At 37.8% G+C, this 21,573-nt stretch overlaps 1 protein-coding gene across 4 annotated transcripts in view; it reads left to right on the forward strand.

Moving 5' to 3' along the window:
• Window positions 1-21,573, forward strand: part of LOC114341404 (proton-coupled folate transporter) — a 112,953-nt gene that overhangs the window by 58,901 nt on the left and 32,479 nt on the right. For all 4 annotated transcript variants that reach the window (XM_028292204.2, XM_028292201.2, XM_050648262.1 and 1 more), the window contains 2 exons: window positions 11,393-11,597; window positions 15,215-15,629. In XM_028292204.2, coding sequence (XP_028148005.1) covers window positions 11,393-11,597; window positions 15,215-15,629 — 620 coding nt within the window. The remainder of the gene's footprint in view (window positions 1-11,392; window positions 11,598-15,214; window positions 15,630-21,573) is intronic.

Raw genomic sequence — 21,573 nt, forward strand, 5'->3', positions numbered from 1 at the left:
CATAGTGACCTTTTTAAGGCATATAATGAGAGATTGGAAGACTAAAATTCACCTCCAAATACCTGGTGAAAACAATATCGAAACCGAAAGTTTCGCAATCAACCGGGGATTATTTCAAGGAGACTCGTTGAGTCCATTGTGGTTCTGTTTAGCTTTGAACCCCCTTTCCCAGCTATTAAACTCCACTGCACTGACTCAGGTTTTAGCATTAAAAGCAATAATACTGTGGTAGCGAAGCTCAATCATCTGTTGTATATGGATGATTTGAAATTAATGGCTTCCACTCGAGAACACCTAGAAGAGATGCTAAAAACTGTAGAAACATTTTCTAATGATATTAATATGCAGTTCGGTCTAGACAAGTGCCGTGTTTTGAATATAGTCAGAGGAAAGGTACAGCCCGGTGGATTCGATATGCAAAATGGCCAGAACATCGAGGCCATGGGCGACAACGATATGTACAAATATCTTGGAGTAAAGCAGGCGCGGAAAATTGACCATAAGCAAATGAAAACTGAGATAACTACTGAGTTTATAAGAAGGGTAAAACAGCTGCTTCGTTCACACCTTAACAGTAAAAATTTGTTTAAGGCACTAAACACCTACGCTTGTTCCGCGCTTAGCTATTCATTTGGTATTGTTAAGTGGACAAAAACGGATATAGAAAATCTTCAGCGAAAAGTACGAACACACCTCACAAAGGCACAAAAACACCACCCTAAAAGTGCAGTAGAACGAACGACATTACCCCGGTATTTAGGAGGAAGAGGACTTATGGATATAGGTGAGCAATTAGATAAACAAATTGCTAATTTAAGAACTTATTTTCAGATGCAGGCTGAGACATCTACTCTACATCGCGCTATCTGCGCAGTAGATGACACAACACCGATCAAACTGAGGGAAGCAGAACTGCGCATAAACCACCTTACTAAGGACGAAAAAGTGCGCGCCTGGATGGGTAAACCTTTGCACGGGCGACATCCCAATGAGGTCAGCCAAGATTATGTCGACAATATAGCGTCGAACTACTGGTTGACATCAGGAAAGATGTTCCCTGAAACGGAGGGTTCATTACTGGCCATTCAGGATCAGGTTATACCAACCAGAAACTACCTGAAATATATCATCAAAGACCCTCAGGTTCAAAACGACAGATGCCGATATGGATGTCAAGCCCAAGAAACCATCCAACATCTTACAGGGGGCTGCCAGGCATTTGCTGCAACTGAATACAAGGAACGGCATGACGCAGTGGGAAAAATCCTTCATCAAGAGATAGCTATCAAGCTGGGACTTCTCCAAACGGACCATTTCCCGTATTATCAATACGTCCCTGAGAGTATGCTTGAGGATGGCAACTACAAGCTATACTGGGACCGCACTGTGCTCACAGACCAAACAGTGGCACATAATAGACCAGATCTCGTACTAGTTAATAAATTAACAAGACAAACAACACTAATTGATGTGGCGATACCTAACAACAATAATCTACGTAGTAAATTCACTGAAAAGATCGCCAAGTACAGAGATCTAGAAATTCAAATACGAAGGCAATGGAGAATGCAAAGAACCCAGACGATACCTATTGTTATGTCTACTACTGGAGTCATTCCGAAGAACCTCCTCGAAAGCATAAAAAGGCTGGGTCTAAATGAACATCTTTACAAGACCATGCAGAAAGCTGTACTACTCGCAACGGCCAGATGTGTACGAAAGTTTTTGGGAGATACACCTGCATACCAAGCCACCTAGGGCTCGATAACACGGAAAGAGTCCCACCAGAGCTCAATCCTTTTGATACCGTAGGTATCTGGGATGAGTCAATTTTCCCCTTAGAGGGAGTGTGAGCCGTATGGCTAAATCTGGATAATAATAATAATCCATATATAGAAAAGTGTCTGGGTTATAGGCTAGGTATGGACCAGGAGGAATGATTATTGTACGACTGGTAGTTGGGAGTGAGTACAAATGGAAATAGGTAAACGAACTGGAATGAAGAATAGGAAAATATAAAATGAAAACAAGGGTGTGGTTCGTGTAGTAGCCATCAATGTCTACAATGTCATAATATTTGGATAGGTCTTCCTCTTGAATATAGGGAATCTGTGATGCAGGATGATGTTCAAGAATTTTCTGTACTGTCCATTCTATTTCTTTTGGTTTGATGAGACCATTATGTAAAGTTTTGATCCTTGCGAACGTCACTGCTGTTTGTAGATCGTCAAGTATCTGTATAATTGTTTGCAAGTTCAGGTTTATCTGATCTAAGATGTTTCGGACTTGCATATAATGACTAAAATTGAAAACAAATTGGTTCAATTCTGTTTTTATTTTGTTGGTCTCTTCGGCTATAATTTCTTGGTTGTGAGTTAATAGTGCAATAGTATTGTTGTAATTAGTCATTATTCTCTTGTTTAGGCTCAGTTGGCTGTTGATATTTGTAATGATGTTCTGTTGGCTATTTTCGAGTGATTTAATGGCAGCACTGTAATTTTGCAATTCTGGCTTCTCCAATTTTAACGGGGAGGATCCCTGGATTTTCCTTCAGGTTTTGGATTTGAACTTGTTGGGCTGCTACTAAGGTACATCTGTAAAGTATTTTTACCATTAGTCTTTGGCTGATGTTTGATATTCTTTTTGTGTATTGTTGTATCTTGGGTGTCGACAGTAACTGTATTGTTATTTTTCACAATTCTGGAAGAAAATCTTGGAAGTAGTTTGTTTCTCTTCAGTGTTTTTCTTGTGTATACTTTGGTGCTCGGCTTGTAGGTTATCGGTGTTTCTCTTTTTTCATTTAATTTATCAATATTTTTCTGCTTTGCTTCTTGTAGTTTTTTGTTTATTTCTTTGTAGATTTCTTTGGTTTTTAATCTGTGATTCTGTGTATAGTTATTTATTAAGGTTCTGCTAATATCAATATCAAATGGATCTTGAGGATCTATATGACCGTTGAGAATTTCTATTGGTTTTTGTTTGGTTGATGAATGGATAGAGTTGTTGTATCCCAGAATAGCATATAACATCTGTTCTTTTATATTGAGATTTTTTCTTTTTTCTCTAAGTATTCGTGATGTTCTAATATGGTGGAGTGGAAGCGTTCTATCATTCCATTTGACTGTGGGTTATCTGGCGTTGTGTAGTGGATGGAAATTTTGTGTGTATCAACAAATTCCTGGATAAGGCCGTTCTTGAATTCTGTTCCACTATCTGCGATTATCATATGTGGAAGTCCATGATGGGTGACAAAAAGCATAAAGGCGTTGAGCACATTGATTGCGTTTGATCCTTCTATTGGGTATGCTTGTCCATATTTCGAAAATGCATCAATGATTGTCAGAAACTTCTGTCCGGCAGCTTGAAATGTGTCTATGTGGATGATTTCGAGTGGTTTCGTTGGAGTTGGAGTTACCATAAATTTCGGCTTAACTGGATTTCTGTCGTATTTATTGGTTTGGCAGGTATCACAAATATTGATGACTTCTTCTATGCCTTTCTTCAGTGTTGGCCAGTAGTAGCGTTTTCTTATTTGAGCTTCGGTTTCGTTGATTCCTCTGTGGTTGGTCTTTCCTTTGCTCTTCGCTGTTTACGTCTTCTAAGAATGTGTTGCATTTGACAAGATCGAATGCGGAGTTTTTGAAAGTTTCACGTAGAATATTGCACATGGATTCATAAAGTTTATCGTCTTCGAACAAAATAGCGTATTTCTTCTTTGGGTCTACGTAGTTCTTGAAAAATTGAAAAATGTCGTTATGAAGATCGTTTCTTCCAAGTTGAACGTGCATTCTCTTCTTTGTTATAAAACATTGCTCTGTAACTGGTTTGGCTGGATTGTAGTTTACTAACTTCAAAATTATCTGGTTGTTGTAGCAGTTAAGTGGTTTCTCGCTGATTGGAATTCCCATTATCGGATTCTCTGCTGTAGAGTGTTTGCTGACATCTGAATCGTTGTCTTCTTGTTGATAAAAGGAGCTTGATGACTGATCTTTTGAATTTTTCTCGTCCTGTGTGCTGTCTTCTTGTAGGAGTTCGTCTATTATTTTCATTTCTTCGGGAGTTAACGATGTTGTTTGATGTTTTTCTATTATTTTGTCCAAGTCTCCTATAGGGGTAGCTGGATTATGATTTTGTTAAAAGTCTAGAGGTCGGTCGGCTAGAAATTCTTCTAAGTCGGATAAAGAGCTGGGATGGTTGATCATAGATATATCGTCATCGTCTTTCTTCGAGAGAAGTTCCATTATTTCTTCCATGTTTTTGTCAAGGCTGTTTACTTCTTTTGTGTGGATTTCGACGCGGGATAAGGCATCTGCATTCGTATTTGATTTGCCTTTCTTATATATGACTTCGTAGTCGAATTCTTCTAACTTCAGTCTCCATCTGACAAGTTTTGAGTTTGGATCCTTAAGGGAGAATAGCCATTGTAGTGGTCGATGGTCGGATAAAATTTTGAATTTTCGTCCAAAAAGATAGGGGCGGAAGTATTTAGTGGCCCAGACGATTGCTAGCATTTCTTTTTCAATAGTTGAATATTTCAGTTCTGTTTCGTTTAAGGTTCTGGATGCATAGGCGATGGGTTTGTCCTTTCCTATTGGACCTTGGGACAGGATGGCTCCTATGGCGAAGTTACTAGCATCTGTGGTCAGGTTGAACGGCTCGGTGAAATCGGGATATTGCAGAAGTGGTTCGTTAACCAATAATCCTTTGCATGTTTTGATACAATTCAGGAACTCTTCTGTGTGTTCAATTTTTGCATCCTTTTTGAGACATGTTGTGAGTGGTTTCGTAATTTTTGCAAAATCCTTGATAAATTTTCTGTAGTAACCAAGTAGTCCTAAAAATCCTCGGATTTGCTTAGCTGTTTTTGGTATCGGATAATCTATGATTGCTTTGATCTTATTCGGATTTGGTTTTATTCCTTCGCAGGTTACGACATGGCCTAGAAAATCGACTTCTTTTTTGAGGGACTCGCATTTGTCTACTTGTATTTTGAATTTTGTTTCTCGTAGTCTTTCGAAAATCTTCTTCAGGTTTACCATATGTTCCTGGAGGGAGGTAGAAAAAACAATAATGTCATCCATGTAAACCAGACATATTTCTCCTGTGAGTCCTTTTAATACGTTGTCCATCACTATTTGAAATGTTGAGGGTGCGTTTTTCAGTCCGAATGGTATTCTTAGGTATTCGTAATGGCCATTTTCTACATTGAACGCCGTTTTCTGAATATCTTCTTCGGCCATTTCAATTTGGTGGAATCCGCTGGCAAGATCTAGGGTGGAAAAGTATTAGCAGCGTCCAAGTTTGTCCAAAATATCTGTTATGTTCGGGATCGGATATCTGTCATCGATGGTCTTCTCATTTACTTTTCTGTAGTCAACAACTATTCGCCATTTGATCCTTCCTGAAGCATCTGGCTTTTTGGCCACGACCCAGATAGGACTGGACCAGGGTTTGACTCGGTCTGATGATTTTCTGATCTAGCATTGAAGTGATTTGGTTACGTACTTCTTCCTTGTGGATGTGAGAATACCGATATGACTTGGTATAAACTGGAACTTCGTCTGTAGTTCTTATGTGGTGCTTTATCTGGTTAGTGAATGTTAATGGATCGTCGGGATTGTGAAATATATCGGCAAATTTCCTGCATAGTCGTCTTATGTGTAGTTCTTCCTCGGGATTCATATGGTCAGTTCTCAGGAGAGGGTCAACATCTATAGAACTGTTATTTTCTATGGGCAGAATATCTGTTGTGTATATATGGTGTTCTTGAAGATCTATTGGCTGGCTTTTGATTGGCTCGGTTAGTGCTACTTGGATGTATTCATCAGTATTATTGATTAATTCGGTCCAGGCAAGTTGATTGCATGCGACGCTTAGAGTTTCTCGTAGGATAGCACCTTCGACTTCTTGTCTTGGTATGATGATTGTACCTGAAGTTTCTTTCACCGGCAATCTGACTTGGGTAATTGTTTGGGGCTCTAACTGGACGGAGTAGAATTGTGATTTATTCGTCACATAGTAATTTATAGGGAGGATGGAATGCTCTGTAGTGAGTGTGGCTTCGGGAAAATTAAGATTTGCTTTTAAAAGTTTAAGATTATCAAGGCCAATGAGGCCATCAAAGGTTTTATGGAATTTAAAAAGATAAAATTTTAGGCTTTTATTAGAGTTAAATTCGGGAAAAATTGGAATTTCTACGCAATAATCTTGCGAATGATTTTGAAAAATGGAAGTTACTACAAATGGTTCATATTTAATATCATTTTTGTAAAATTTATGGGCTATGTCGGGATTAAGAAAAGATTTAGTGGCTCCTGTGTCAATTAGAAGTTTTAGGGGAGGATTTTGAATTTTGATATATGGGAGCTCTCTTTTCTCGGCATAGGAATGTAATTCTATTACGTTTCTTGATTTTCCTCTAGATGTTGAGGAAAATTTTGACTATCGTCTGTAAATTCTTCATAATCGTACCCTTCTTGTTCACAATAAGGGTAGTCTTGGTAATTATCGCCGTAAGCGGCTTCATCATAATTGTTTTCTTCCTGTTCTACATTATACAGCTCCTCTACTGTAAATCTTGGGCTAGCTGTTTGTTGAAAACGGAAATTCCTTTGGGTAGGGAGTCGAGTAATAGATCGATCGACACTCATTGGTGTTGGTCTATATGACTGAGATGGGGCTGGTTTATGAGAATTAGGTTTTGGTCTAGAATGTTGTTGAAATGGAGTGATCTGTTGATTTTGTGGAAATCTGTGAGTTTGTGTTGGCCATCTTGGAGTATTATTTATAAATGGTTGTTGTTGAAAAGGCCCTTGATTTTGCCTAGGGAATGGCTGTTGCTGTTGCCATTGGGGCTTTGGCAACTGAGGTTGCCAGCGTGGAGGTTGGGTAAAATTTTGTCTCTGCGTATGTGGAGTGGCAGAAAATTTACTGGAGTTTGGTAAAGAATAGTTTTGCGACTTTTGCAAATATCGGATACTGTTTTCTTCTTGGATGTATTGAATAGCTAAAGCGAGGTTTGTCGGTCTCATGGATCGAATTGTCGATCCTAAAGGCTCTCTTAGTCCGGCTAAGAATGTAGTTAACGCTTGTTGCTGGAAAAATTCCTTCTTACTTTTCTTTACTTCTGCATTATCATTATGAAGTTCAATATGATTAGAAATGGTATTTAGAAGAGACATAACTTTTTCGTGAAATTGATGAGGGTTCTCATTTGGTCCCTGACGAAGATTGACTAGATCTCTAGTTAAAGAATTTTCATTTCGCTGGTCCGCGAAATTTTGAATAAGGGTTGTTCGTATTGACGGCCAGTCTTTACAGCCGTAAACGGAAATAATTTCTCTGGTTCTTCCTTTAATTTTATTCATGATGCCTCTAGAGAGCATAATATTTTGGAAATTTTCTGCTTTAGCATGGTCCCAAAAATGGGCTAAGAGCATTGTAATGACATCGATAAAATTATGGAGTTCGTTCGGATTGCCATCGTATTCTGGTACGATGGAAAGGTCTTTATTGACATCAAAAGCGGGGGCCATAATGGAATTAGTAGTTTCAGATGCTGGAGTTATAATTATGGAAGGTATTTCAAAAGAATTGGTGGTTATTTTATTATCAGTTAATGGAGAACTAGATTCTGTGTTTAATTCAAAAATTGATGAAAGAGAATCACTTATTCTAAGAGATGCTACTTGTGGAATTATGTTAGAATTAGAAATAAGGTGAAATTTGCTTACAGGTATAGGTTGATGCTTCGGTGCATTCCTTTTTGGTACACTTTTCTTTTCTTCTTTTAGCTTCTTTTCAGCTTTCTTCATAAATGGAACTCCTGGATGGAACTGCCGTAGTTCTCCTGGAATCTGGTTCGGTAGCGGGTAAACGTTTGAGAACGACGAGGATCTTCCTGGAGACTCTCCCACTATCGTACTGCCTGCGCCAATTAAGGGTTGTCACTCCCGAAGGTACTTTTTAAAAAGGCCCTTTTAAAAGTTACAACGAACAAACTAACAGCACTTTATTTAATATAAATTATAACTGAATTGAAAATGAATTTTACAAGTATTTATACATAATTAATTGATGAGGTATGGATTGTGGAAATGTTGAAACTGCTGATCGGCTGGACTATTGGACTGCAATACCGCTGACATCCGGGGTTATCGTACTGTAACTCGCTACAAACGAAAAAGACGTGACCGTTGCCGGGGACATCAACGCGAAGTCAAGGTTGTGGGGTTCCCCCATAAATGATAAAAAGGGGGAACTCTGGAATGAATGGATAGCCCAGGCTGGCCTCCAAGTTCTGAACAACAACAAACCAACTTGTGAGAGGGGCCAGCCAGACACACATCGATGTAACATTAGCAAGTGAAAGGCTATCCCACAGAATACACGGCTGGGATGTCCTCGACGACCAGCTGTTTACCCACCACCGATACATTAGGTACGAAATTAAGGTGAAGGGAAACCACGTACCTATCGGAGGTCAGAAAGATCAACGAGGAAGAGATTTCTGACCTTGGCCAACTAAAAAGAACACTAAAAGATGCAGCAAAGTTGGCCACCGTGAAGAAAAAGAATGATAAAAAATCCCCCTATTGGTGGACGGATGAGATTGAAGGTCTACGGGAGAGATGCCTCAGAGCTCGCAGGAATTATACGAGAAGCCAGGGCAGCCTCGAGCTCAAAGAAATATACAAGGAATTAAAGAAAGAATTAAATAAAAAAATAAAACAGGAAAAAAAGGAAAAGTGGCAGGCCCTTATAAAAGCATTGGACGAAGATGTATGGGGCGATGCCTACAAGATAACTATGAAGGCCCTGAAAATAATCGCCCCATATAAATTGGATGAGGACCAGCGGATGGAATCGGCTGAACTCCTCTTCCCAACCAAAGACATCCAGAATTTTATAAAAATATTTCCAAATATGGTGGAGGAGTTTACAGAAGAGGAAATAAAAGCCGCTGGTCAAGAGATGAAGACAGGGAAAGCTCCCGGCCCTGACGGGGTGCCACCAGAGGCAATTAAGATAGTAGCAACGGAGAAACCAGGTTTGATCAGAAGAATATGCAACGACCTACTGCAGAAACAAGAGTTTCCCAGAGACCTAAAGGAAGCGAACCTAGTTCTGCTCCTAAAACCTGGGAAACCTCCCGATTCGGCATCCTCTTATCGGCCAATATGCCTCCTAGACTGCCTTGGTAAGTTCTATGAGGCGCTTATATGAAGGGATACGACTAGAGTAAGCAAAAAAAAGTGGGTGGTCCTTGTTCTGTTGGACATTAAAAACGCTTTCAACTCAGCAAACTGGGGCCTCATTATAGACAGAATAGTCGAAAGTGGGGCTCCGGAGTATGTGTCCAACATAATAAAAGACTACCTATCTGAAGGAACCGTATGCATATCCAAGAAAAAGAAGATGAAAATGACCGCGGGTGTACCCCAGGGGTCAGTCCTGGGACCGTCACTATGGAATATATTATATAACGGGGTACTAGAAGTAAACACGGAGAGAGGAGTAAGGGCGATTGCATACGCGGACGACCTGGCCTTACTAGTCGAAAATGATTGGGGCATAATAGAAAAAGTAAACCGAGCAATAAAAAGAACCGCGGAATGGATAGAAGAACATGATTTAAAACTAGCAGTAGAGAAAACGGAAGCGATAATCTTGAGGGGACCGAGATCTAGAGAAAACATATTATTCGAGTACAAAGACTCCGTAATAAGACCCCAGAAAACGGTTAAATACTTAGGAATAACTTTTGATGACAAAATGAAATTCGGACCACACATACAAGAGGCATGTCGGAAGGTGGAAGAAAGGACCTCCACACTGAACAAATTAATGCCACATATAGGGGGTCCTGGATCACAAAAACGAGTTGTAATGTTGCAAGCAATCATGTCCATCTTACTATACGGGGCCCCAGTGTGGCACGAGGTTCTAGAGATGGCCAAATACAGAGACATGCTTCTTAGAGCACAGAGGAAACCTCTGATCAGGGTGTGCAGCGCGTACAGAACCGTTTCAACCATTGCCTTACAAGTTGTGGCTGGGACTGTGCCGGTGCATATCCTGGCCAGAGAAAGGGTCCGAATGCATCAGAGGGGCAACGGAGCAATTGGTTCAGGGACACAAGAAAGAAAGAGGAGCTTGGAGATGTGGCAGAGGGAATGGACAACTGAAGTCGGAAAGGCTGCCTGGACGAGATGCCTGATTCCGGATGTAGTGAGGTGGTACGAGTGCCGACATCGTCGCGTCAACTACTACTTCACACAGTTCTTGACAGGGCATGGATCGTTTAGGAACTACACCTTCCGTATAAGGAAAACGATGGACGATCTATGTCCTGAGTGTGGGGTGGTGGATGACGCGCGGCACGTCGTATTCGTGTGCCCTGCATATCGTGCGGGGCGAACTGAGCTGCAGCTGGATCTGGGGTCTCCTCTAGGTGAGCCACAAGACCTCATGGATAGAATTATCGGAAGCAAGAGGGACTTCGACTTGTTCATTGCTTTTGTCACAAAAACCATGAAGCACAAAGAAGAAAGAGAGAGGCGACTACAGGCGGGATGACCCATATTACATATAATATTATTTATTTACAAAAAATCGTTTGTGTTGTGGTTGGTAGTCAGCGGGGGGAGGACCCTATACACCCTAACCACGCTGACTGCCTATTTAATTTTATATATTTTATTTTTAGCTGATTTTATCTGTTATTTATTATTTTATCGGATTTTATTAATTCATCTATTAATTTTATTTTTAACTCTTACCGTTCTTTTATTTTCACTTTCTACTTTTCCTGTTCATGTTATCTATCTTTTCTTTCTATTCTCTGTTTCTCTCCCTTTTATTTTCTATTCTTTTCTCTTCCTCATACCTTCTCTGCTCTTCTCTTTTTTCATCTCTTTTATTCTTGTTTCTTCTTTTTATGTTATATTTGTCCGTATCGTTGTGGGGCAGTCGGCGGGGAAGGACCTTTTACATCCGACCTACACAGACTGCCCCATCTTAAATATCAGAGTGAGTGACTGAATGGGTGGATGAGAAGGTGTGCATAGATGAAAGCATGAATGATTGGAGTTACTCGTAACTGTCAACTGGCATTCTTTGGTTGGTTCCATCTTGTTTTGGGTGGCGTCCTGGCTGCCCTCCCGCGCGCGGCCGGTCTAGTGCGGCGCGCGGGGGCGGCCAGGCGGCCCGGCAAGATAGAGATAGGACGGACTGAATCTGACACACCTGGGACACCTTCCCAGACGGTCTTAAGAAAATTCCCACCTCCAAAAAAAAAAAAAAAAAGAAATTGGTAGAGGTCTTCAGATTTTCGAATCTAGGACTTCTCATTTCGTTTAAATATTTAACAAAATATTTCCTTTTATTTCAGAATGGCCTTTTGTGAAGTGGCTTTAGCAGCTGGTTCTCTCTTAGGAAGTATTTCAAGTTCGTATATATTTTACGCCACCAATTATCCATCAATGTTTGCCATTGGTTTGGCGTGTGTATCGATTGGTATAGCGTATACAATCTTTTTCGTACCAGAATCTATAGAAGATAGGCAGAAATCACGGAAATTAATAACAAATACCGAGGTAAGTATAAATTGATAACATGAAAAGAAAATATATGGCAAAGGTCACAAAAGAAACGAAAAACCGTTAAATATATAATTTTATAATATTGATGAATGATGATAAATGAAATAAAAAATAAAATTCAGACTTACAATCTGTTTTTTCGTCACAATGCGTCAATAAAAAAAATGATGTGAAATACCCTTAGTCCATTTAAATGTTAGATTTTTTAGGCCATAGGTTGCATTTGTTAAAGGAGTCAATTTTATTTTTTTAATGTGTAGGGGGGATCAGTAGAAGCTTAAGTTCAAGATTTTGGGGTCGCCACCCTTGTCCCCCGGCCGCCATCTTGGAAAAGGGGTGCAAAGGGGTTTCGCGCTATATCTCGTTAACTACCAACCTACAGAAAATCTAATAAAACATAAAATGTAGCAAATTCAATTTTCTACAATTTACTTAGTTTCTATTACTTTTTATCGTCAAGTGACCAACAAAAAAATATAAACAAAAATAAGCAAAAATTTTTTAACAAGTTTCCTTTTGGAGATTATAACTTTTTTCAGTTTATTTTACAATAAAATAACATCTTAGCAATTTGGTAGAGGGTTTTTTAGCGAACAATTTCCATTATAAAGTTGTTTAATTCTATTTATTTATCTAGATGTTACAGCGCTCCAAACTTGACCAGATTCTCGAATGCTCATAGGGATACAATAAAAACAAAACGTTAGGCTTACTTTTCTGTCTATATATTTTTTTATTCATACAATTTATAATTTTAACATTCATATGCTATTATTAATCTATTTTTTACCTTTCTCTCCACTATAAAACTTAGAAACCTAAGCATATATAGAAAAGGACCAAGAAGTTGTTTGAGGACAAATTCGCCGTCCAGAAGAAGAATGACGCAACCGCAAAATGCAAAATTCTTCAGAAGAGCAAAAAACTATTTTTAAATATTTAAAATAGGGATTAAATGAAGAGTAATCGTCCAGGACCATCGGTATGGCGTTTGTTTTTTGACAACGATGGCTTTCATTTTCATCGATATTGGTTCGAATTTCATTATCTTAATTTAATCGCCCCATTTTCAACCCTATCTACAGTTGCGTCATTATGCATCTGAAACAAGGTCTAACATAGCGCGTATTTCAGTAACGACGCAACTATTACGCTATAGTGGATTAGCCCATTTTTACAATTCGGTCGTTTTTGTATCATCTGTACATAGTATTTTAGAAGTTAATTACGCAATAAACAGGAATTGACAAAATTTTTTGTTACGTCATTCTTCTTCCGTACCGGACTGAATATCTGCCTGCTATTACTTTTATTAATATAATTTATCCTAGGTGGCACAGCAGTCGGTTCCCCTCTATTAACTTATTCTTACAGTTGTGCTACCTATTTGGTCACCATTTGGAGTCTTGTGGGTAAAATTTACATTTTTGTGATTAGATAAGCATTTTGTGTTTTTTGTAAGCGCGCATCATGAGTGGTGGTTATTTTATTTGTAAGAAACCTCTGGGGAAAATTATTTGTCAGTGTGAAAGTCGAGCCATCTTTACTCACTATTGTAGGCTAACGTTTTTCGTCTCTTTACATGGCGGAAATAAAAACGATTCTCTGGAAACCCTGAGATACAAACGATTCGCTAAAACAGTGACAAAAAATGTATTTAATCTCTTCTCACTTCCTCCAACACAAGATGCAGCCCATTTCCACAGACTACGAGTGTATCACCAGATTCAGTCATGGCTCGGTAAACATTGTGATCCAGAAGATTGGGGCTGGAAAAAGTATGGAAAATTTTGGATACCAATCGAAACTTCCAAGCCTCCAGTACCCCCGAGCTTATTAAATTCATCTTTTGCAGATGCAATGGAAACTGGAAGTGTATGTGGTTGCCGAAAAGGAGACCTCAAATGTCCATTGTGGTGGTGAAAGTTGCAGCAACATCGTGGACATATCAACATTAATTATTGAAGAAAATGAATTGGAAGATGAATTACCGACAATGACGCCAACTCTAACTCTCATTATAGGTACCACAAAAATTCACCTCGGATACTGATTCAGATCTTGACTCGCAGTCTGGACCATCGAATAAAATGAAAAAATAATAACTATGACAGATCTTTTTCTACATATAATAATAAATAATATTATTTTGTCTAGAAATTGTCCGTGGATTAGGTCTATTGGGGATACCACACAAAAAACGCGCCTCGAGACTCTACCTCATAGGTGGCGGGGAAAATGGTCAAAAATAACTTAATATTAGCATATGAATGTTGAAATCATAATAAATAAATATGTAGATAGAAACATAAGCCTAAGGTTTTGTTTTTATTGTATTCCTATGAGAATTCGAGAATCTGGTCAAATTTGGAGCACTGTAAAACCTAGATAAATAAATAAAATTAAACAACTTTAAAGTGGAAATTGTTCGTTGAAAAATCCTCTACAAAATCGCCATGATGTTATTTTATTGTGAAATGAACGGAAAAATATTTATAACCTCCAAAAGGAAACTTCTTACAAAATTTTCTCTTATTTTTGTTTATAACTTTTTTGTTGGTCACTTACTGATATAAAATTATATAAAATTTAATTTGCTACATTTTATGTGCAATTAAATTTTCTGTAGGGTTGCTAGTTTAGGAGATACAGCGCGAAGTCCCTTTGCACCCCTTTTTCCAAGATGGCGGCCGGGGGACAAGGGTGGCAAGGGCGGTCACCCCAAAAACTTGAACTTAAGCTTCTACTGAACCCCCCTACACATTAAAAAAATAAAATTGACTCCTCTAAGAAATGCAACCCTAAATCTAACATTTCAATGGACTACATACCTACAAAAGTGATGATTTGGTCAATTTAGCGGCAAGGGTACTGGACGTCTGTAGGTACGTGGTACAAGGAATGATGCGACAAGACCAGATCAGACAAAGATGTTTTGCAAAGGCGGTTCCGCAGCCCCAAAACTGGTTTTCAAATGGGGAACCAGTTAGGGAATAGAAAGAATAATTTATGTGTGGAATCATCATCCTCAAATGCAGGAGACAGTACAGGCGTTGATTGAGGTATTGGAGGGTACAGGTTTACATTAATAGTATGCCGCACAGGTGGCTCAACGAAATATTAACATTTTATATATATACACCGTTCTTAGGCGTCAACGCCTATGGATCAGGAGGAGTATCACCAAGCCGCAAGCCTTTATCCCTTGCCGTAACGCTCCTCCATAGGCCGATCAGATGTCAGTTTATTCCACACCAAGCCGTAGACTCTATTGAGTTTTATACTACGGCGTTGGCCTTTTATTAATTTCATGACCTAGCTGAGGCTCGAACCAGCGATCGCAAATCGCAAATCCACTAAACTTGTCGATCGACTGCGCCTCAGCTAACTGGACCGTCTAGATCGACAATATTAACATGTTAATTGTCGTTATTTCTGTTTTCCTTCAAGAGTTAGGTAATGAAAACATATTTATTCGTTAATAATGATGTTTTAGTTGTGATAAAATATAGACAATTGAATGGACAGCCAAACAACATACATTGGGTCTCGTCCATACAATTCTGGTCATTTGCTTTTTACTTAATTATATATTTTTGTACCTATTTTAGGGCGAAGGTGAAGGAAAGGGCGAAGGTGAAGGAGGGAGCGAAGAGGAACAACCAGTCAAGATGAACTTGTTTAAAGATATTATTCAAACTACCATTAAAAAACGGGAAAACTATGATAGAGCAGTAATCATTCTAATACTTGTGTGCATTGTATTTTACGATTTTCTCATACATGCAGATACAAGCATCCGATATGTCTTTCTTCGTTCAAAGCTGCATTGGACATTTCCAAAGTACAATCTTTTTAACAGTGTTTGTATCTTAATTTCGATTACGGGTACCGTGGCTGGGAGTTATATTCTTCAAAGGATGTTCCATATGAAGAATTCCAAAATTGCTATGATAGGATTGACATCTATGTATAGTTGCGTCATCTTGCAGTTTCTTGCTACCAATGATACAATGATTTATATTGGTAAGTACATCGATTATACGAAATACAATCCAAAAACATACTTGGGTGGTCCGATAAGTTCTTAGCCTCCCCGCCCGAGGGCGCCACTATCGCAAGAGAAATATACTATCGTATCGTCGTATCCCTGCGAAAAGTCACTAACTGACATTTTGTGTGAAATTTACTTAACTACATCTAGTGGTCTACTGTGGGCAGTTTGTTCATCTGTAGAAGTCACTAACTGCAAAACTGAACGGAACATAGTAATTTAAAATTGGTATTAATCATTATATGACATGTAACAAAAATATAAAACTGGTAAAATTCACTAACGGAGTTAACGACTTTTTCCAATAAGATCAATGTGTTATAATATAATATATTATAGGGAATATTGTATGTTAAAACATCACTAATGGCAGTTAGTGACTTTTGCCACAATAGTGTTCTCTACAAAACGATAAAACCAAAGTCGCTGATATTGACTTTGTCAAAGAACATATTAATATGTTTCCTTCAATGGAGTCGCACTACTGTAGGAAAAGTACAAAGAGACACTACTTGGACTCCAAGTTATCTATTCGCAAATTGTACTCACTTTATACTACATTATGTGAAGAAAAAAATAAAGTTCCAGTTGGTCATTCAGTATACCGAAAAGTTTTTTGTGAATCATACAATTTGCCATTTTTTGTACCAAAGAAAGACCAGTGCCCTTTGTGTAATAAAGTTTCGGAGGCAAAATTAGCAAGAGAACTAACAGAAGAGCTGGAACAGCGTTTTAATGAGCATCTTCAACGAAAAGAAGCAGCCTATGAGGCAAAAACTAATGACAAAATTAGGTCACAAGAAAATGCTACATTTATGTCAGCAACATTTGATATGCAAGCAAGCTGTTCTTCAGACACCCTCAGGAAATGTATCTTTATTATATTACAGCCGTAAACTGTGTATTTACAATTAATGCATTTACAATTTATGCAGTTATAAAGTTTAGATATGGGTACACTGGACCTTACGTCAAACTCAATGTAAGTGGGAAAAGGTCGTCAACCCTATGTTACCGAAATTAAGAAAGCATATTATCAGCACCCTATTCCGATCAGTTCATTAAAAAAAGGATTTGTTACAACTTTGCAAGAAAGAAGTAATACCTCAGGAACTTCATGCCTGGTATGCTTCCTTACCAACAGCGAATGTACCGGATTTAACACAGGAACCAGCCGTTGATGAAGAAGACGATGATGAAGAAGCCTTCTCAAAATAACAACTCATTTTAACTTGTTATTATAACTATAATAAATATAATAATAATATTGTCTTTATTTTTAATAAATCATTACTAGCATATGAGCTCTGCTTAGTATTTGGAAAAAATCACTAACTGCTTTTTTTTTGCCAAAAATCAGACGTATTACTAACTACTCTCGGATTATACATAACACTCATTATTCACTTATTCCAGCGTCACTAGAAACAATAAATATGGAAAATATTTTGTCAACGGTTAATTTATAAATTTAAATTATTACTTCAAATTAATGTATCTCGAAAACAGTAAAATGTCAGTTAGTGACTTTTCGCAGGGATCCGACGATATTCTTGTTGACGACCTATATGTCAAAATCTCAGCCGAATGAGACTCGTAGTTTTGTTTTGACCGCGTGTGGAAGTGAGCCTGTCTTGGGATTTAAAAAAAGAATAAATAAAAAAGAGCAACATCGGCTGGTCTGGTGATTCGATCCTTGTCTTTTGGAAACCGCACAGTGAAGTCAAAGAGCGTTTGAATGCTGTGTACGGTGACACTCCTCCTTCAATGGCGATCGATAAAAATTGATTTATCGAGTTTCAACGTGGTCGCACGTAAATTCTTGATAAGTCACGCCCAGGTGTCGCGAACACGGCTAACACGGATGATAATGTGAAAGAATCCACGATTGTCTATTGGCAGACCGTCTACTGAAGATTCAGGAGATAGCTGAGATAGTAGCGATCTCAAAAAATTGAGCGATTCATATCCTGCATGATATTTTGAGCATTAGAAAGCTGTTGGAGCGATGAGTGCAGCGTTTTCGCACTCAGGTCAACAAGCGCCACCATGATATCACTTCATGATCTATATAGCTTCCTGGAGAAGGGCAAAACAGTCACAGGGCTTTACTATGCCGTATTATTGGATCAATTCGACGCCGAATTGCAGCAAAAACAGCCCCAATTGGGGAAAAAGTGTTCTTCCACCATGACAACGCACCGGCTCGCCTCCACCGTCGCCATGGCCAAACTGGTCGATCTGGGCTACGACTACTGTCCCATCCATCGTATTTTCCAGATTTGGCCCTGTATGACTTCTTTTTTTTTCAAACTTGCAAAAATTCACTCGTTGGGCAGCAATTTAAATCGAAAGAAGAATTGATAGCCGCCATGGAACCCTACTTTGCAGACCTCGAATAAACGTATATTAAAGATGTTGGAGGAGCCTGGGTCAAGAGTATCGAGCTAAAAGGAGACAATATTGAAAAATAATTCGCCACTTTTTCAAAATTTTCGTTATTTTTTTGGGGGCTAAGTACTTATCGGACCGCCTTAGTATAATTTATTTTATTGGGCTGCAATCTGAACTAGTAATAATTAGTCCAGAGAAATAAGATTTTTCTCGTGACACATCCCCCTCCAGTCCGAAACCAAATTTTTTGAGTAGTATGATGGACATCTATATTAACAACCTTTATGTTTCCTGCAGCCGATTTTGATGATATACATAGTTATAAACAAATGAAGATAAAACACGGTAAATTTTCGCTTTTTTCGTCTATAACCAAAAAGTTAAGCATTTTAAACAAATTTGAGAGTAAGAAACTCATAAATCGTCTAAAAAATTTCAATATGGCGTTCTCTGAATATGTCTATCCTTATTGGTTGTATGGTGGCTCCTGTCTTCTGAGCCACCCTGGATACTTAGGGGTGGTTACCCCGACTATGAGGGTTGATGTAGTAAATATCGTTCGTTGTTAATACATTTATTTACACGTTAAATATATCACAGAAAGTAACTGGTGGTATAGTATTTACTTGAAATCGATGTTACCCCCTGGAATCTCAACTGCTAATTGATTTATCTGTTCTCGTAAAAATATAATTAAAGTCGATTATTGTTTATTTACTGTTTTGGTAAGCCAAGGTGAACGTGATTCAAAAGTGCTGACTGTTAATAAACACCCACTGAATATTATTGCAACTCGACCTTGTATCAAATACTAGTATGCATCGATGCAAAAACTAGGTTAATCGTATTTATTAAAACAAACATTACCACGGGCATTTAATTATTAAAAGGTTTATTTTTAATATGATGTTTACTGAGATGCTGTGTATCCCAATTCATCTTCCCCTTCCCCCGAAAATTTTCTGACTACGGAAAAGGAAGAAAATTTTTCTAATAGTACCACTAATTACTTGCTGCGTTTTACGAAGTACAATATACAGTGCTAGTCAAAAGTCCGTATCCCCCCTCGTATCTTTTGAACGGTTATACCTATGATAGTGAAATTTGGAGGGAGGAAATAAACGGAGGTAAGCTTCTTAACTAGCCATGACAGGTGACGTAATACTGACAGATGACTTTACAGCGCCACTGTGACAGATAATTTTAAATGGGACCTTATGGCAAGTGATACCTCGTTTGAAAGGTATTAAAAATACCTATTCAGTCATACTAATTTTGTTTGAGTTTAAGCTAATTTTGATGAATAAATGAAATAAATATAAAATTGTAGTTTCACATTTAATTAATAAAAATTCAAAATTCCGCCTATGATTACTTGTCAAAAAGGTTGATGTTGACGTAAAAACTACTGGAGAATTGAAAAACGTAAAATTTTTTGACAAAAAAGTCATAGGCGGACATTTGAATTTTTATTAATTAAATGCGAAACTACAATATTATATTTATATAATTTATTCACCAAAATCAAAATCAACTTAAACCCAAACAAATTAGTATGACTGAATAGGTATTTTGAATACCTTTCAAACGAGGTATCACTTGCCATAAGGTACCAATTAAAATTATCGGTCACAGTGGCTCTGTAACGTCATCTGTCACTATTACGTCACCTGTCATGTCTAGTTAAGAAGCTTACGTCCGTTTATTTCCTCCCTCCAAATTTCAGTATTATAGGTATAGCTGTTCAAAAGATACGAGGGGGGGTACGGACTTTTGACTAGGACTGTATACATTTTTCCTATAAATACTAATTAAATACAAAAAAAATAAAAGTGAAAATGTTCGTTATCTACACTGTTCCCGTTCCCGTTTCACTTGTCACTCACGGTGTTATCGGATTGTATGCATATAATCTATTCTTATGTATTTCCTTGATTTTATTGTTTTCCGATCTGATCTTACAATTAACATTATTTACTTCTGTTATTGTGAAAGGGCCTACATAAAGACTATCAAACTTACCATTCTCTTCTCTTTTTACCAGGACTAGGTCTCCTATTTTAAAATGTTGTGGTGTTGTTTTGGGCTTATTTTCTTCTTGCCGCTCTTTTTTGTCTTCCTTGCTTTCATTGCTTCTAGTGAATTGACCTATCGTGTCTATGTCTTCTGTGTCCTCTGGTTTCGAAGAAGTGTCCGATATCACGTCTTCTTTGAAATGTGTTCTATTCGGTTTGTTAATTTGACATTTATGACATTGTTTAACGTATTTTCTGACGTCTTTTTCTAAATTTTTCCATCTGAACTTTGCTTTTAGCTTCTTTATTAGTCTATTTTTCTTTAAGTGTCCTCCAAACATCGGATGATAGTGATATTCTTCTATTAGCCTGTGTTTTTCTTTGTCTTCTTCTATTGTTTCTGGTACTTCACATATGTATATTTCAACATTCTTTAATATTTTGTTTCCTTGTTTAATAAATTCCTCAATTGTGCACACTTTAAAAATAATATCGTTTACGTATATTTTTACTTTACGTACTGCATTCTCTACCGCCAGCTTATCAAGCTGTGCCAACGTTTGGTTTAAATCGAAATGATTGAATCCTGTGGCTATGCTCTTGCTGCACTTTATTTTGTTTTTGACCCTAATTCTCAGCCTTGGTGAGATTAGTTCTGCTCCAAAAGACAAAATTGGTAGTCTATGCGCCTCTAAATTGTTTAGTACCTTTCTTACTGTTTGTTTGTGGGCTTCTGGCTGTAGTGCGAGTTCACTTTCTGCCTTCGTTTGCCTTGCTTCCTTCTTTTTTTCTCTTGCTTGAGCTCGTGTTATAGCTAATATATGGGTATTGTCTATGTATAGGTTCTTTAGTTGATGTAATGTTATTCTTGAAAGACTATCTGCATAGTTATTTTTCCCTGTTATGTATTCTATTTCGAAATCGTATTCCTCTAAATCTAATCTGATTCTTGTAAGTTTCGAAGTTGGTTCTTTCATTGCAAATAAATGTGTTAGTGGTTTATGATCCGTTTTGACTAAAAATGTTGGTGCTCCATATAAATAACATTTGAAATGATTAATTCCCCAATGAATCGCTAGTAATTCCTTAACGATTATAGGTTTATTACATTCTCCTTTATTGAAACTTCTTGATGCGTATGCTATTGGTAGGTCTATTCCGTTATAATCTTGACTTAAAATTGCTGAACAACTCTCGTTGGATGCGTCTGTTGTTAGGATGAATTGTTTATTGAAATCTGGATATTTTAGGATCGGTGGCTTCATCAGAGATGATTTAAGCTTATTGAATGCCTTTTCACATTCTTCTGACCAAAAAAATTCTACTCCTTTTCTTGATAATCTGTTGAGTGGTCTGCATATTTCAGCAAAATTTTGAATAAAACGTCTATAATAGTTACAAAATGCTACGAATCTTTTTGTTTCTTCCGCTCTCTTAGGTGTCGGATATTGTTCAATCGTTGCATATTTCGCTTTGTCTGGTGATACTCCTTCCTGAGAAAGATCAT

Source organism: Diabrotica virgifera, chromosome 4 (assembly GCF_917563875.1).
Source record: "Diabrotica virgifera virgifera chromosome 4, PGI_DIABVI_V3a".
Lineage (NCBI taxonomy): Eukaryota > Metazoa > Arthropoda > Insecta > Coleoptera > Chrysomelidae > Diabrotica > Diabrotica virgifera.